At 53.5% G+C, this 18,154-nt stretch overlaps 1 protein-coding gene across 1 annotated transcript in view; it reads right to left on the minus strand.

Moving 5' to 3' along the window:
* LOC108934344 (mastermind-like domain-containing protein 1) overlaps window positions 1–15,136 on the minus strand; it is a 51,280-nt gene extending 36,144 nt beyond the window's left edge. The window contains exon 1 of the mRNA XM_018751994.2: window positions 14,699–15,136. Coding sequence (XP_018607510.2) covers window positions 14,699–14,746 — 48 coding nt within the window. The 5' untranslated portion in view covers window positions 14,747–15,136. The remainder of the gene's footprint in view (window positions 1–14,698) is intronic.
* Window positions 15,137–18,154: the final 3,018 nt, after the last annotated feature.

Genomic DNA, 18,154 nt, shown 5'->3' on the forward strand with positions numbered 1-18,154 from the left:
ATTTATTACACATCCGTCCACCGGGGCGCTTCCTGAGAAGGAGCCGCGAAGGTGGCCGCTTTACTCCTTCCGGTACGAGGGAGAAAGGCCGACGTTTGAACCATGACCTCGAAGGTGGACTGCGATCGTGCGAAGAGCGAGACAGCTCGCGGACTTTGGTCGACACCCATCGGCCCGGGAGTCCGGTGCCTGGACGCACCGGTCCTCTAACCCGGTCAAGCCGGTTGAAAGAGCAAGTCGTCGCTCCGGGAGGGGTTGAGCCAGAGGCCCAGCGCTGAACGCTGCTTCATCGTACCTCTCAGTTGCTGCTGCTCGAGAAGCAGCCACACGTCACCCAGTGGAAAGAGGTCAGTGCTCTAAAATAGCCGGTCCTTCTCGCGTCACTTTTCCTACCGGCGACGCAGCCCAGTCATCGGTTTCGGCGCTCTAGGTGACAGACACCGAACCGTACCGTGGCCAACGTCACGAGAGCCGTTCTCGCTCTTCCCAATGCCAGTTTCTTTGCTCTAAGTTACACGTGATATTTCGGGAGAAAGATCTGCTATCTGTCACGATGAAGGATAAACCACGTCGGTACTTGGGGACAACGTGGCATTTCACTGCAGCGCTGTGATTAACCGCTAGAGCTGTGTACGAGAGCCAGCTGTAAAGCCACATAACAGAGAGGGCGCTCGCTTCATTCACGGATGTCGTTATCTGTCAATTACACCGCCGCTTGTCGGCCCTCGCGCTTCACGTGGCCCGTTGCGCTTGTGCTGCCGGAGCTCGCGGCACCCAGACACGCTCCGTGTGCGTAGAGCCCATTTTCACCGGCGCCCTAAATTACGGCTGATCCGACCGGTCGCCGATCCAGCATCCCACGTAGAGACAGCTGTGCGACCGGGCGTGCGAACACCTGAGAATTTTATTAGGGGTGGACAAGCTGCCTCTTTTAAGGGAAAAAGGCTTCGGACGTGGAGCAGCTAGTCTCCGCACGGCCGTGAGGAGAAGGACGGGGACTGACGATCGAGGACAGGAATCGGCGCGCCGTCGGGCGCTTCGTGATTTTTATGCATGAATACACGCTCCCTTCCCTTCCCTTCCCCTCTCCTCTCCTTCGAATACACGCACGCACGCACGCGCACAGCAGCCGACTTTGCCGGCGCATGCTCGCAGCAGTACGGCACTCAGCCATCCAGGCTTCGGCGCTAACGTCCCATCAAATATTCATGAAGGGTCCCTTGTCAGAGCGTCTGACCTTGCCTTCGTCCAGGAGCCTTAAAGGAATGCGACTTCAAGGCTGGCCAGTTCCTGTCTCTGATTAAACAAGCTCGCAGTGCCTGAGGACGCAATAAAAAAAAAAGTGGGGGGGGGCAGGGGCAGCAGCTTCCATCCCTGGGCTTCGTGTTTGATTCCTTTCACAGGCCTCCAAAGACCCGTCTCAAAAGGCACGGAGACGGACGAAACCCTTTCACCGGCTCGGCCCCATTGTTCGCGCCAGGGATGAGGAGGGGATACGAGCGAAGGAGGCTACGAGAGCCAGATGGGGGGGGGGGGGGGGGAGTAATTTTCTCGCGGCACGTTGTGACGTACGTGAGAGCGGTGCAAACGCCACTCGAAACATAATCCTCAACGCAAAAGTATAACAGTGCCGTGCATCGGGTTTCGTGGGCCAAGGATACGGAAAGAGGACGGAGCGGCTCGTGGGGGATAATGAGCGAAGTTCTGACCGTGTCCATTTGTCCCCCGCAGCCCATCGCCAGCGCGCTGAATAACGGCATCTGATTAAACAGAGGCGTCGGGCGCGAGGGCAGCTGTGTTCCAGAGGAGACGCTGCAGCGCTGATCGATGACTGCGCGCGCACACCTCGCGGTGACAGGACGGGTGGGTCGGGGAGGGGGGGTAAAGCGAGTCGGGTCAGGCTCTTCGCGTAGGTCAAAGCCTACCTTCCTCCGTAGATGGTCGCCAATAAATCATGTGACTGACTCTTCCGGTTACCCCCCCCCAAGCACAACACCAATTAAACCCAGGTGGGTGTCGGGGGTGCGGGTGGCGAATGACATCTGAAATACAGAGCACGTCCTTGAAGAGAGAGGGGGCCACATGGACACGTTTTCGCTCGGAGCCAACGTCTCTTACGGCACCGCGGTGCCCCCCCCCCCCAGCCCTCAAATATCTTAGCGCATTTCCACTGTTGCAGACCTGCTTATTTGGCTTTTAGCAGGCGGCAGCGTGATGTGAACCACCAGCCGTCTGCAGAAATAATGTGTTAGCGAAGGAACCTCCGCACCGCACTCCAGGGCACGGGGAGCACGGTACATGCGTGTACTCTCTCGTTTCGCTTCTCGCCTTCTTTACGTTGCGTTTGAGATATTCCGGCCGTGGTTCTAAAATTATTCTAATTAGAATAATTACACGTAGAGGAAGGACAGCGAAAGCCACTGACACCGTTGTGGAGGAAACTAATAGCTGTAACCTGGAATTAAAGCGCACGACCTAATAAGCCGACGCGTAAGAAGGAAGCGAGTAGCTCAATCATTATGGACCATCATTATAAACTGGGTATTAAGTACAGGAACTCGTTATCGGTGCCTGTTAATAGCCGACCATTCACACACGCCGGATGGGCTAACAGTAAAAAAATCTGCCTGGTTACAGTGTTTTCATAATCTGAGGGAATGGATTTCATCTCCCGAATTAATGCAAAGACCCTCAGTGGTGCTGACACCGAATAGCAATGCACATCATCGCTGCCTCTGCCGCCCCTTCTGCCGCTAACATGTCAAATATTAATAACCTGCCATGGGGAAAAAAATCCATCTTCACATTCATTACTCATTAAAAAGGAATATTCAAACAGCGGCTCTGAAGCACCCAAGTGTCACAACAATTTAACGTACAGTAGCGGAACAGGGAGGAAGAGCGGAGAAGGAGATATTCCAAATGGAATGGTAATGGGCACGGCTTTCACCTCCTGCTTTTAAAGCGTCTTAAGGAATGAGTCCGGTGCGTGCGTGCGTGCGTGCGTGCGTGCGTGCGTGCGTGCGTGCGTGCGCTGCACTCTGACATGTGCTAAACCCCATCAACCGGTGCTTCCAATGACCATGGTGTGCCGTGCTGGGAAATTGTTCACGGGGCTCTTTTGCGGCCCAGATGCTGCTGGTCCGGTGACTGGACGCGTCCACCGAAGACAGCGGGTGCGGCTGCCCCACCCCGACGTGGTTCGTTTGGGGTTGTGCCGACGTTCGGCTCCGGCGAGCCTCTGACACAGGAGAAGCCCGACTCTTCTTCCGCCTCCGTGCCCCCCCCCCCCCGGGAGGCCGTAAAAGAGGCTCGCGGCTCCCGCCCTCGCCTGCGTCCGGCGTCCAGCGCCCAGCGCCCACTCGCTCACCGAGGGCACAGGGTGATGTCATTTCCAGCAGCTGTGCAAACAGGCCGAGCGGAACCGATTCCCACTTTCCTCCCCGTTTTACCATGTTTATTAGACCCTGATGTGGGAGAGGCGCAGCTGGGCTCGGCCAGGGAGAAAACGTCGAGGTGGGGGTGAGGGTGGGGGGGCATATTCTGTAAACTGAAGGCAAACGGAAACAACAGCTCACGTTTCGCGTTCTTCCCCTCGCACACAGGTTGCGCCGGGTTCCGACCTCCCCGCAGCGAGACCTGAGAGAGACAAAGGTTCGGCGTCCCGGGGCACATTCTTCTCGCAGCGGTCGCCAGGGAGGGGCTCTGGAGCAACACGCTCACTCCAAGCGCAACTTCCCAGCTGCTACCGGAGCCTTTCCGTGATAACCCCCCACCCCCACCCCCACCCCTCGAAGAACTTGCTCAGAGGGACAACGAACGAATGAACGAGTTTCCTGCTACCGGGAGCCTCTGGAATTCCAGGCCGCTTGGAGAGGAGCTACAATCCTGCTCTCCTGTTTGTTTTGGACCGCGGTAAAGAGAGAAGTATGTTCCTCCCCTACAAAGTGAACTCTGTTGCAAGAGCAAACAACTCACACAGCTTGTTTCCAGAAGCAGCGGAGAAAATGGTTTTATTGCAGCTTCGGTGGAATGCGAGTCGGCGCGGCGCGGCGCGGCCCTTCGGCATCGGTGCCATTCGGAGCGATTTCGCTTCTCGACCGCGTAGACGCCATCGCGCTCAGCGGGCGGGGAGAGGAAAGGAAAAAACGCAAGATTTTTACATCGCTATGCCCTTTGGAGCCGTAACGCTTTATCGCGTCATTCGGCAGGAGCTCCGAAGCCGCAGGAAAGAAACTTGAACTTCTACCCCCATGACTTCTCTCCCAGGAGCTGCTCAGACCAAACAGAAAGAAAATAAACAGACAGCAGACAAACTTGCTGACAATATCGTTAATTTTAAATGTTATTTTACCAGCTCCCTTTCTGTCTCTTTTTCTATTTTTACTGGTTGTTAAGGATCACAAGAGGCGGCTCAACCGTCGCTCTGTTGCTCGTTCCAGGGCACCATGGAAGCGCTCGTCTCTTACGAGGGCCTCTCCGGTCGTTTAGGAGGAGCTCTTTCTTGGGCCGCCTTCGTCTCGGCCATCTCCGGAGCCTCTCGATCTGGGCCACAACTGCGCGGAACCTATTACCGCAGCTGTCAAATTCAGGTTTCTGGGATAGTTGGAAAAGTGACGGCGCCGGCGGAGCGGGGGGGGCTCGGGAATTTACGGACGAGCGTCGATTCCCCCTCTTCCAAAAGGCGGCCAGAGGCTGGACGAGGTGCAGCCGTGCCTGGCCAGTCCCACGAAAACGAAGGACGTAGCGCGCGCCTCACACATGGAAACGGTCGCTTGACTCACACAGAGCCCGTGTGAGCGGTGAGCGGAAACACTTGCTCGCGTCCTCGTGTCGCGCGGGAGAGAAACGTTTGAGTGGCTACAGGACCACTATAAAACGAACGGTTTCGCATGCGTTTTCCGAACGTAAACTCGCCTACAGAGAGGGCCACGTTGTCAAATCACGGTCTCCAAAAGGCGAGCCCACGGCGCCCAAGGCGCGGTCACAAGGAGGACGTTTCAACGTTCTCGCCGGACAAGCGTGTCAAGAAAAGGCATCGCGCACAACCCGTGTCAAACGTCTCTCATTCTGAGTCCGTGGATCTTCCACCGCCTTCCTCTCCCCGGCCTGCTGCCTCTCGCCTGCTTTTTGGATCGATGATACGCTACCCTCTCGGCAGAGCGCGCGTGTGGGGTCGATGCAGCCGTACGCACGGAGACACACACACACACACACACACACACACGGACAAAACGGTATCTAAAACACTGAGGTGACCTCAGGAGGAACCACAGCGTGTCCCCGCAGCAGACAGTAAAGTCTTGCGACGCGTCCGCTTGTAAGTACGAGTACGTGGGAAAGGCGCCTTTGCTCTGCAACATCGTAGCATCTTTTCTGTTGAGGGCGTCAAAGCGGTGCTTATATGCTAGAATCGCACACATACACACACGCACACACACACACACACACACACACACACACACACACGCACTCGCACAACAATCAGTACTACAGTGCACTAGTGAATGTCACTTATTTTAGGCTCATTTACACGCTTTTAACGGAACTTGGAGCGCAGGATCAGCATAAACAGCACACGAAATTCCATAGTGCTCTTAATGACAAAGACTCTCAAGTGGCTCCTTCTGAAGCCCCATTAATATCATTTTAAGCGTGAAGCAAAGTGAGAGTGTAGCCGCATTAATCAATTATATCAATTACAACAAAGTGGGCCTTTAAGTGACCCCGGTGCAGTGGGGTCACGCTCCCCACACTTCCTCGGCGCTCAGGGGGCTGCTTTGTAATCTGACTCAGGCTGGATCGCGTATTGGTGGTAGTAAACCGCGGCAGGTTTACCGTGCACGGGAAGCCCACGCCGCAACATTACTGCGCGGCCGTAAGGGGACACCGCGAGGGCTCCGTCCCCGTCCGCCGGCAGTACGGCTCCACCGGACCCCAGCGAGCGGAATGAAATCACAGCGGAACATGGAGGAAAAATAACAACGTTCATCTTCTGGAGGAAACAAGAGGGTAAATGAGTAGAGTTCCAGAATGGAAAAAGAAAGAAAAAAAGGGAAAAGGGGGGGGATGCGGCCAACTGGTTGTGGATGATGGATGACGCCATGACAATGGAAAACGCCGGACCATCCGAAAAGAAGCAAGGACACGGAGGTTGCAAAAAAACCTGCTCAGCTGCAGATGACTGCAATAGAGCAAAATATCAGCATCGCAGGAAAAGGGCCATTACAAGTGGTTGTGGGGGGGGAACCGTGGCTGCGCTTTGCTGGCCTCTTGATTGAAGAAAGGGGTCGAAAGGTTGACCAGGAAGAAGGAGGGAGGCAGGGAGGCAGGGAGGGGGGCGATGCGAACGGCTGCAGGACTCCAAACACGATGGAGACGGACGCCCTGAATGGGCAGATCGCTGCGGTGCCTCAGTCTCGCATCCAATTGGAATTGCAAATGTCCAACTTTCTGTGCGCGTGTGCGTGTGTGTGTGTGTGTGTGTGTCCGTGTGTGTGTGACTCCACAGTATGATTGCACACGCAGTAGAACCGAGACAAAAAAGCAGCTGTTAGCATCATAACTGACTTGTTGTGCAAAGTGCGTTTGGTTCGTTTCATATATCGTTTAATAACGCGACCCCCGCCCCCGCCCCCACCCCCACCCCCACCCCCACCCCCACCCACCCCCCCAAACTCCCAGGCTGCTTTGATCTCGCAGACACCCAGACGCACTGACACCTTGTTTCAGCCCTGGAAGCACACAATGCAGCACATTCCACACCCCCTCCACCAACCAACAGCAGAGCTTTGTTAATAGATCACACAGGGGAGCGTGGGGGGGGGGGGCACATGACCTAGAATAGCACAGAGTACCGAGGCAACAACAAAGCAAATAACAGATCTGTAATTATGCATTAAAGGAAACAGGCAGATTAGTGGGGAATAAGAGCAGTTTTTCTTAAACTGCGTTTTTAACATCTTACCAATTAGGTTACAAACAACTGCATTAAAAACACACATAGTGCAAGTGCAGAGAAAAGGCTCTTTTTCTTCTTTTCTTGTAAATATAAAGTCCTCCTTCCTTTTCTACTCTTCAATAATTTACAGCACGCTCCATTTGTAACCCTGAGTAAAAGATGGGTTCACACTTGAGCGATGCTGCCAAGGTTACTACGACAACTGCTCCCGGGAACGGGAACATTGTGCGCTGCAAGGCATGCTGGGTAGCCCTACATTGTGTTGAAGCAGCACGGCCTGGCTCGGGCCATAGATCACAGCGTGCGCGCGCGCGTTTGCGTGTGCGCACGTCTCCGGCGGCTGACGTACGGCCCTGTCCGACACGCACTCGCCCTCGCCTTTGCGGCACTCGGGCTCCGCCGCGTCCGCCGCCCTTCTCCCCCGAGATCCCGCGCTGACGGCTGAGGGCACGCGGGAACAGCGTGGAGGGCAGCGAGAGGACCGCTAGCGCGCAGGTGGGGGAAGCAGGGATGGGGCGGCCGGGGGAGACGGGAGAGCCGCCGCCCTTATGGGGTCACTGCCGGAATCGGTCGGGAGCCAATCGAGCACAACGGTCGACAGGCTTGAAGTGACCGCACGCTCCATACATGATGAAGAGGAAGAAAAAAACAAAACTGACTCCTCATCTTCGCCGAGATAAAAGGCTCACGTGGCGCGGCGAGAGGTCCGTATCACACACACTTTTCGTTCCCCAGCCCTGCCTACAAGGGATATTGCAGTTTGTTTCATCACAGCCCCATTTTTAGAACTATCAAACATCCCAGTAACACATCTTAGTGAGGGCTCAATTACGACCTGCTGCTGCAGCAGTGAGCGTGTGTGTGTGTGTGTGTGCGTGTGTGTGTTTTCCATTTGGAATATCACATTACGAGCAGCAGCAATAAGATCCACATATGTTGTTTTCTGCCTTTATTGCAAAATAAAAACAATTACTGACACAGGAGGACGAGACACTGAGACAACGTCTCCGCGCCACAGCAAGCAAACAGCATCGAGAGCGGGCTGTGCACTAACTGTGTGTGGTAATACCACACCAAAGTGAGTAAAGTGAGAAAAGAACTACCCGTTTTAAATTGCTGGCCATAAGGCTTTAAATGCACGTTGAAACGAGACTGTCGTTCCATTTACCGCCGTCTGTTACCGTACACTGGTACCTCGTAAGGAAGGGCGATGCAATGAGACTAAGTACTGATGTACCTGTTGAAAAAGAGAAAAGAAGAAGAAAAAAACATGGGCTGAGTCAGAGTCCGACACCCGGATAAATCTCAGCCTGCACGCGTGTGATCTCGGTGCGCGCTGTCGGCCCGCGCCGTCGCCCTCGCTCTCACCCTCACCCTCACCCTCGTCGCCTTCTGCTCTGCTCCAAGCAGGTGTGGGGAATCAAATGTAAGCACCTCGCATGAGCATTCTGGCTCTTTTTTCTGTTTATTTTAGAAAGTGGAGGGAGGAAAAGTTGAAGCGGCTCTTCTCCATACACTACACTGCTGAACACACACACACACACACACACAAAGAGTGTTGGCACAACAGAGGTGGTACCATGGTACCACAGAGCACAACGGTTCGCAGTCCCCAGAGGCACCATCCAAATGAGAAGCGCATTCATGTATTTATCTTTTCATCTTCCATCTAATTAATACGGACACTGGAAAATTGAATTTTTTTTTTGCCCCTCGAGGGCTTCGGGTTACGTGGACGACGCAGGCGCCTTTTAACGAAGGCAGCGTGTCCCCCGGCTCGAGAGGGACAGCGAGAGCGTGGCACAGGGACGTCACCGGCGTCCTCTCTCCTGCTTCAGGCCTCGATGCGAGACGAGACGGGACGGGAAAGGGAAGGCTCTCCTCCCACCTGTGCCGCAAACACTCACCGAGCGATACGTGTGAAAAAGTCGAGCTTCCAGCTCGGATGGCTCCTCTCGCACCCGTGGCCCTGCATTCCACCCTCTTCCCAGCACCGGGCCAACAGCCCATCACCTCGGGGACCTTCCATTTTACAGAAGAGCAGAACATCACGTATTACTTCATCTCTGGATCTCTGTGTAATGGTTGATTTGGACTGGAAATCCTTCTTTAACCTACAGCATCAGTCAAAAGTTTGAGTACAACCAGGCAAACTGGACACATGGCTGAAAGCAAAGTAGTGCCTTGTGAAGGAAACTAGGGCGCACCAAGAGTGCTCAAACTTTTGCCCGATACTGTAGACCTGGCTGTACCCAGGAGAGCTCCAGTCAGTGAGAGAAAAAGGAAGAGTGCAGGTAAAACCGCCCCACGGTACAATTTTACACCCCGTCAGGTATCTGTATAGAGAGAACTTCCTCGTTCCTGTCAACGTTGATCAACTTCCAATAATCACCGTGCAGAAGAAGAAACAGATTCCACACTTTGTACAACTGTGGCTCAGCAATGTCTCCACGCTGAGAAGATCCAGAAGCAAAGCCCTGGGGACCAGCGAGTGACCGGGCCCAAATCAGTCCTGGATCAGCGAGGGCTCCCCTCCGGTCCAGGAAACACAGCGGGTCCCTGCGGCACCGCGAGGCTCCAGCTCATTTTTCGCCTCTCGCGTCTCCCAGAAAAGACCCGGCTGAGATCTGGGGGCCGGGAGCCTCTGCCCAGAGACAAGGAGATCCCACTCGCTTTGGTTCATGACTCATATGGGCAAGAATGGGGTGCCGCTGGACTGGGGGCAGCAGTTTGATCGTGACACACAAGCGCACTTCGGCACACACCCTACCGCGGTACCAGAGCACGAGCCTGGGAAGTTGTACCCGGAGAGCAAATAAGCAACTGAATGTGACGATGGGACTTGATACTGTCTGCTGGAGCCCTTCGTCCCTGCAGCCGACGTCCCTCAACGAACAAACTCCCACAACCTCTTGCTGGGGCCATCGTTTCACTTTAAGGCCAAGTGAAACACACACACACACACACACACACACACACACACACACACACACACAGCACCAGTCACAAGGACATGCTTTTTTTGGATATTTAGGTTTCAGAGTTTATGCACAAAGCCTAGATTTTGTACTAAATCTTGACTGGGGTTCATTTTATGCTCCTACTCGCCGTCGCAGGGGTTCGAACTGCACAGCTCACCTCAGCGAATTAAGATGAAAATGAGGAAAGTGAGAAACAATAGATCAGTTCCCTCGAGAGGCGCTGTGTGAGAGACGCTGGAGAAGCAGATGCACCCTCCCCACCTCCCGCGCACGCACACACGCACGCACGCACACACACACGCACGCACACAGAGAGAGACACGTGTGCGCAAATCAGTCTCCCAGGGTGTAGCAACATTCCCTGGTTTCGGAATGTATGATGAAATAGATGAAATCGGAACACAATCTTTCCCTTCTAAATTACCGCCCCGGTAACAGCACCCCGACGTGGGGGGAGGGTGGGGGGGGACAGGAGGCCGTCCTAAAAGAGGTGCCGTTTTTGGGAAAAGAGCAAAAAAATAACTGGATATTCGCTACGTGCTGCTGCTGTTTGTTTTCGATCCCTAGGCAACACTGTTATTTCCTAAGTGGGGTTGCCGGAGAGAGAGCCCCCGTCATGACTCTCTCACAGACACACAGACACACACACACACACACACACACACACCCCATTTCCATGTCTCTTTGCTCTAGTCCCCGCCTCCAGCGGACTCTCGGTCTTTCTCATTGGTCCACAGCTCCTTCCGCCGTCCCCGTTCCACTTCCCGTTTTTCGGCACGTGCACCGCCGCCCCCTCGGCGGCTCGTCTCCTGCGCGTTACACACACCGCACACTTGTTCGCAGGGCCGACAGCAGGAAGTCCAGGGATGTTTGCGAGAAGGGACTCATTTTAAAGGCACTGCCAATAAAAGAGAGCGCTGCTCCTGTTTCCTTCCTCCTTCCTCGTCTCCTTGTGCCCTGGAGCGAGTTCTCTGCACTCCCTTCCTGACCACGACTACACACTCACTGCTGGGGCTCAGTGTGTAACACCACGACACGGTGCAAGGGCTGCAGCTTCAGACATGAGTTCAGCTTGTTTTAATAAGCCCAAGGCACTCTGCTCGGGTCAACACGTCACTCTCAGTTTTCCCATCAACATGGCTCAGTCAGTCAGTCAGTCAGTCAGTCAGTCAGTCAGTCAGTGTGTGTGTGTGTGTGTGTGTGTGTGTGTGTGTGTGCGCGCGCGCGACCATACCCTGCCTTACACTCCAAAGTTCCCAGAATGACCCCATTTGGATGAGCGGCCATAGAGGCGTTCCCCTGCAGGGTCGCTATTTAAATATGGTGAGGAAGGCTGAGGGATGCACTGCACTACCCCCCACCAACAGGAGATTTCGCTGGAACGAACAGGACGTGTGAAGTGGACTGCAACTCACTACTCGATGGGCGCTGAGCCGGAACCGACGGCAGCGCTCGGACAGTACAGACAGGACGAGTCGACCACGTGTGTCCTTGTAGTACGGAGAGATGAAACACGTCGGCAACGTCCCGCAACATCAGGCGCTCGGTGACGTCGCAGCGTGTTACGCATCTGAGGATCTGCGCTGCTGGACCTTCTCTAGCGGGGATCACGTCCCCCTGCAGTAGCGAAGTAGGCGCGAAGAGACATCCCTCTAGAAAAGCAACACAACAAACCTTGGAACGGTTCCCAGAACTTGACGGCACGACCAGCAGGGACACGCTCAACGCGACCCCTCGGCCGCAGCGTCCTCCCAACGTCCTTTCCTGTCTCCGCAGGAGCGCATCGACCATCACCGTGGATAGAGGCCCCCGGCGAGCGCGGGGCACCTCCCCTCACAGTGTGTTGCAGAACAGCTGGCCAGCCCTGCACATTCAAGGCCATTCCAGCATCTCCTTGTAGCACCCCCCCACACGCACACACACACACACACACACACACACACACACACACACACACACACACACACACACGCGTCCCCCTCACCAGCCCCACTCACCCCTCCACCCCAGCCCAAAATCCTCCCTCTCAGGGAGCCACCATATGGCACATCACTGCAAATCAGCACATTTTCCTCCTCCTTTCCCTCACACAAAGATAATTTAATGAGAAAAGAAATGCGGCTCTCGGAAAAAAGCGCGTAACGCAGAGACACGCAGACATCCGTAACAATGGTGTCACTTCAAATCTCTTCTCTCCACCAGAAATGTTTATGAAAGGACACCGCTGCCCCAAGTGCAGAGCCTCAACTTTCTAGCTTGCTAGTGTCTCTGTGAACACCGGGCCAGTGGGGCCAATCCCCCCCCCACACCCCCACAGGCCACTTCACATGTCTAACAGTGTAGAAAGGCTCGTCTTCTGATGACCTCACTGGAGGAAAGGAATGTATCCCTTTGAGTTGTTTTCACTTCCCATCCCCTTCTTTTGCGGTGGGAGCCATTGCCGCCGAGGGCCATGGAATCCCACTCTTCCCGGGCCTCCGGACGGAGATCTAAGGCACCGGCACATTCCGCACTCGGCGACTCCTTGAACGCCAGCTTCAAAGGGCCCGTGACTCAGCCTGGCTTCGAACCACATTCTCCCAAGATCCACGGAGAAGAGAGCGACGCAAATTACGCAGCAATCCCGCGCAAATAAAGAGGACCGGACCACCCTCCAGGAGACCCTCCCCGACCCCCTGCCGCAAAGCATGAGCACCATCACACAGTACCTGTCACACATCCACACCCACTGGCGCTCATGGTGTGGGTCCCCTAGGTACTGTGACAGGACTCATTCTTTACAGCGTGGGGGTGGAGGGGGGGCTCATCTGATGGCCATAATGTAGCTTTGCTACGCTGTGTGTGACAGAGCACGTGCGTCGCTGAATGGGGGGTGGGTGCGTATTGACAGTACAGTAGGTGGCGTGTGATGTTCCTCTAGCCGTACCGGTTGCACTGAGTGTGTGTGTGAGACGTGTGGAGTGTCAGGCAACGCAGCGTGTCATGATGCTCCCTAAGTTGTGACACTGCAGTCATTGCAGTCATCATTTTTCATGGAATTACACACAAAGAACATGGCAAATGCAAACAACATCGTCACCACAAAAGCATAAGGTGAATGTGGGACATGAGAGTGTCACTTTTCTGGAGACACTGAACGGGACAAGTGGAGCTTCTGAGCGACCAGTGAGGAGTGAGGAAGGGAAGGGAAAAGAAAAGAAAAGAAAAGAAAAGAAAAGCCGGGCAACGCATCACTAGATCCACTAGATCCACTAGATCACGTTCAGTTGCCCGTAAAAAAAATTTCTTTTCAGGCTCCCACTGCCAAACGAGACAAGTTTCCTTCTATTTCTGCTCATGATCAGAGGCGCCGCAAGTAACAAGTAACAAGCGCGGGTTACAGTGACACAAATGGTTACATTGTTACTAGTAACACCAGTACTATTGGTACTACTGCCGGGGTTAGTGCGCTCACTGGTCTCTTCTATAGGCCTCGCTGCTACACCGCTGGACCCGCTGCTGTCCCACTGGACACACGTGACGTGTCACCTCCTCGCGGCACGAGAGCCGGCGGCGTCACAGCGCTCGTGCCCAAACGGTGAAATTCCTCCATAAGCGACACGATCATTGATGTAATTCGGCTCACACAGCTTCGCCGTTTTGCACCGAAAATGATCTCGTCAATCGCGCTCTTCTGAGACCCACGTCACGTGCCCTTTGTCTCGAGTGGACGTCCACGACTCAGGTGAAGCGGCCTCCGTAAATATGCCATTACACACACATCATAGTGTGTAGCGCGCGCGCGTGTGTGTGTGTGTGTGTGTTTGTGCGTGTGGGGTCTGTGGAGCACGCGCTCGGGTTCCTTTAATATTATCGGGCTGCCCGCATCAGCACCGGTGCCGTTAATGTCATCACCAATATATATCACCACTTTCATCTTCATCATCATCATCATCATCATAATCATCAGTGCTGCGATCAGCATGAATGTGACAATTAGAGTAGCGCGAGCGCCCTTCAGTGAGTCGAGAACCGGTAACGGAATTCGGAGAAATTTCACTGGTGACCCGTCTTACGCACATGATGATCTACATACACACCGATAAGAGGGATGGCGCGCGCGTGCCTCTGTGTGTGTGTGTGTGTGACAGAGTGAGATCCGTCGCAGCGCTCCAGTGTGAAAAAAAGACAAAAAAATAGTTTATTGCGGAGAAAAACGCTTCCAAAGTTCAAATGTCCCGAGGACGGACGGACAGACGGACGGAAGTGCAGGAAGTCGCGAGCGAGAAGAAGTGACACTGGAAACGACACCGGGCCTTTAAACACTGGAACCGCGGACACACGCAGTTCTCACGGCACCGCACGTCACCTACTACTGGTGTAAAATCCGAGTGTGTGCTGCGTGCGCGCGCGTAACTCATGAACACACACAGGAGGTGTTATTTCCAGGAGAAAAAAAAAATGTCTCATCCGATGACAGACAAGAGAGGAGAACCGACTTGTTCGAACTCCATTCGATTCGGAAAGTTCGTCGGAGCGGCTGCTGCCATGGAAGCTCCGTTTTTACTACAGTAAATAAACACAGTAAGTTGACAGGAACTCAAAAAAACAGCCCCCAGGCCAGGCACGTTCTGAGGGACGGTCGGGTCGCGCTCCGTCCCGAACGTCCCGAACGTCCCGAAAGCAGCACGAGGAGGAGCGGACGGACAAACAAATCGGAGGGAGGGACAGACAGACGGACGGACACGAGTGGGTCCCTCGCGACCCGCGGACTTACTAGTGGCTCCATGCGAGGCGCGTCCAGCCGCTGGGACACCAGGAGCATCTTGGAGAACAAGTGGTGCTCGCCGGGGCTCCTCCTAAATCCACTTTCCTCGAGACCCCCAGCATACAATAGAAAGAGTCGAGAGCGAGTCGGTCCACGCGAGTCACGGAGAACAAGTGTCACGGCTGCAGTGAGTCAGTCGGTCAGTCACAGGCGACGCGAGCGGACAAATCACGGCGCTGCGCTGCGCGGGACATGATGATGATGATCGGGGGACGAGCCGAGGTCGAGGATCGATCGTCTCACACGGCGCTCCGCTCACGGCTCCACGAGCACGAGCACGAGCACGAGCACGGCGTCCGCGCGTTTCCTCCACGCCACACGGCGAGCTGCTCCCTGCCTTTCTCTGCCTTCCTGACTCCGTGGGCGGAGTAACGGCGCTTTACACCATGTCGCCGAGGAGGAGGAGGAGGAGGAGGAGGAGGAGGAGACACACTTGGAGCATCTCATTAGCGCGCGCGCAACACGCGCTCTTAAAGGCGCACGCGGCGGAGCGCTCGAGCGCCGCACACAAAGCCGTGAAGCGCGCAGTTCTCCTCTCCTCTCCTCTCCTAACCGAAAGACACATAATCCATATTATCTTCTCAGCACAGAGCTTCATTACAGACAGGTGCCCGTGGCCTGGTGGTTGTGACTCTCACCCTGTGACCCATAGGGTCAAATCCCATTCTTGCTCTGCACCTTTGATCAAAGCATTTACCCTGAATTGTAACATTCAGCTGTATAAATCATGGGTAAATCATTGTAAAGTTTAAGTCCTCGGAGTCCTAAACTGGTGTAATCCTACTAGACCCGCATTTCAAAAACAATCATCTTTGGCAGGTTGTCCAGAGAGCACAAGTACTAAACTGCATGTTACAAATTAGGCCAACGGCTTTCAAGTTACTGTCATTTTTACTGGGCTGTGTGCATTAATACAGTTCTTCACCTGATACCTGTGGGTCTGTGACACAATGGATGCTGGACATTTCGGGCTCATCCTCATTATTATTATTATTATTATTATTATTATTGTTTACCAGATGCTTTTCTCCAAAGAAAATCACAATGAATACTATGTACTAAATAGCTGACAACTTTTCATCCAAAATGAATATAGTGTTAGATACAGTTCAGTACACAACCTCCAGTCAGTTATTCATCAGTACACCAAAGCAGCACACACTCACAAACACACACACGATGGGGAATTTAGAGTCACCGGTTCACTCGGAAACCATGTCTTTGGACTGCGGGAGGAACCACAGCACCCAAAGGAAACCCATACGAACAGGGGGAGAACGTGAGATTCCACACAGACGAAGCGGGGATCCAGCCTACGTGCTCTCCGCCATCCGAGCGCTGCGACACAACAGCTCACTGCTCGCAGTTCTTATGTGGCTGATACCTTTGCTTTTATGCAAGGCAGCTTACCGTGTTTGTACAGTGTACTACTGGAGGCAGCTGATACTCTCTGGACTTGTGTAGCACCCATCAGAGATGCGAACAGAACAGGACTCCCACCTTGAGGACAGGTGTGAAAGGTTGCACCCAGGTCAAAATACATGGCTGTCCTGAGAACACAGGCCTGGTGCCACAAGCAGGAGAAAAACACGCTCCTGAGCGGTAGCTTCAAAGTGGAAAAGTGCCACTCTGCACTGGGGCTGAAGGCCTCACCAAGATTGTTTGTCTACATTTATTGATGTAACTTTTACTCTTATCTGCAAAGTGACTTAGAATGTACTTTTCTACCTACAGTTACACGTAACTTTACTGGGCAATTTTAGGGCAAGTACCTTGCTCAAGGGTTCTACATCTGGAGATGGGATTCAAACCTGAGACCTTTGCATATAAAGCAGCACTTGTAACCACTACATGACCAGCTACTCCATCTTTTGTTTCAAGATTTGAAGAAAGCCTGCACATCTCTCAGGTTTTACCTCCAAGTGTCACAAACAATCGTAACATGTTGCATACGCCTCCACCGTTGGGTATCCGAAGTCTGTCTTCTCTTGGCAGTCTTTCACTTGATATGCACGGTTAAAGGCTTTTTTTTGTTGTAATTTGTAAAAAGCCTTCACGTCCAGTGTTAACAGGGCACGCATAGACTGTCAAGCTTTACTGCTGGGTCAAATTCCAAGAGTGGCCTTGCTGTTGTACCCTTTGAGTAAAGAACTTGTTCTGCATTGCTTCGCTAAATGCCCAAGTGTAGAAAGAGGTAACATCAAAAGGAACCGTGACTTCAGAATACTGCTTTACCTCAAATTCTCAGCTAAGTCTCAATGAACAGTGATGATAAAGACAATAATAACTGCAGCAGAAATAACACAATTTCCTTTGGCATTAATCAGTCCACCCACTTCTCTTTAAGGAGGGCTAAAAACTGGCCTATTTCAATAACATATCAGGTCAATTGGGCACAAATGATCTTAAGCAGTGGTTAGAGCTGCTGCCTTTGTACACAAAGGCCTCCGGTTCGAATTCCACCTCCAGCTGTAGAACCCTTGAGCACGGTACTTACCTTAAAATTGCTGCAGTTAAATTTCCCAGCTGTAAAAATCGGTAAATAGTTGCAGTATCTTAACGCCGTAAGTCACTTTGGATAAAAGGGTCACCTAAATGAATAAATGCAAGTACAAAACTGTGAAATCTTGTTCCTTTCTGGCACCCATCATTTGCTTGTCCTGATGCATACATCGTAACGCAAGGTGTCCTTAAGAAAGAGCCTCTACGCTGTGACTTTGGTGGGGGAAGAGACACTCTCTCCAACAGGATGGGGGTGGAGGGTCGGTATTCTCGGGTAAAAGGGACTCGGTGCTGTTGTGACGCAGCACTGGGTTCTGCAGGTCGCACAAAGGTACACTTCCTGCCCATTTTGCTGCACCTGGAGCTCCGCCGGCTGACGTTACATCAGCGCAGTGTACGCTGGCACACACACACGCACACACACACGCACACACGCGCACACACACACACACACGACGTTACACTGCACTAGGCCATAGTCATGACATGGAGCGCAGTGCAGTTCCTGCTATGCAAATCCTGGTGTTGAGCAGCAAATGTGCTTTGAAGGAACAAAGTTTCACGTGAGCAACAGAGAGCATGGATTTCCCGGACTGCAACCTGCCCGCTAGAGGAAACGAATAGAAAGGCAAATCACACGTCGCCACCTCATTTCGGTCAAGTGGAAGGAGATAAGCCGAGCACCGAAATAACATTAGTGTCGCTGCTGACTGCTTGAAACATTGGCGCGGATTCGGTGGCTCTGCTTGTACAGGCAGTAGGAGTGTTTTCACATGGAAATGTGACACACGGTGCTGAGAGAAAACAGCTTTGTCTGAAATCGGATTCCGCTTCGGGGGTAAAAGTTTTATCCGATTCCGTTCGATCCATTGCTGAAAGTGTCTCCGTCATCCTTACAGCAAG

Source organism: Scleropages formosus, chromosome 4, assembly GCF_900964775.1.
Source record: "Scleropages formosus chromosome 4, fSclFor1.1, whole genome shotgun sequence".
NCBI lineage: Eukaryota > Metazoa > Chordata > Actinopteri > Osteoglossiformes > Osteoglossidae > Scleropages > Scleropages formosus.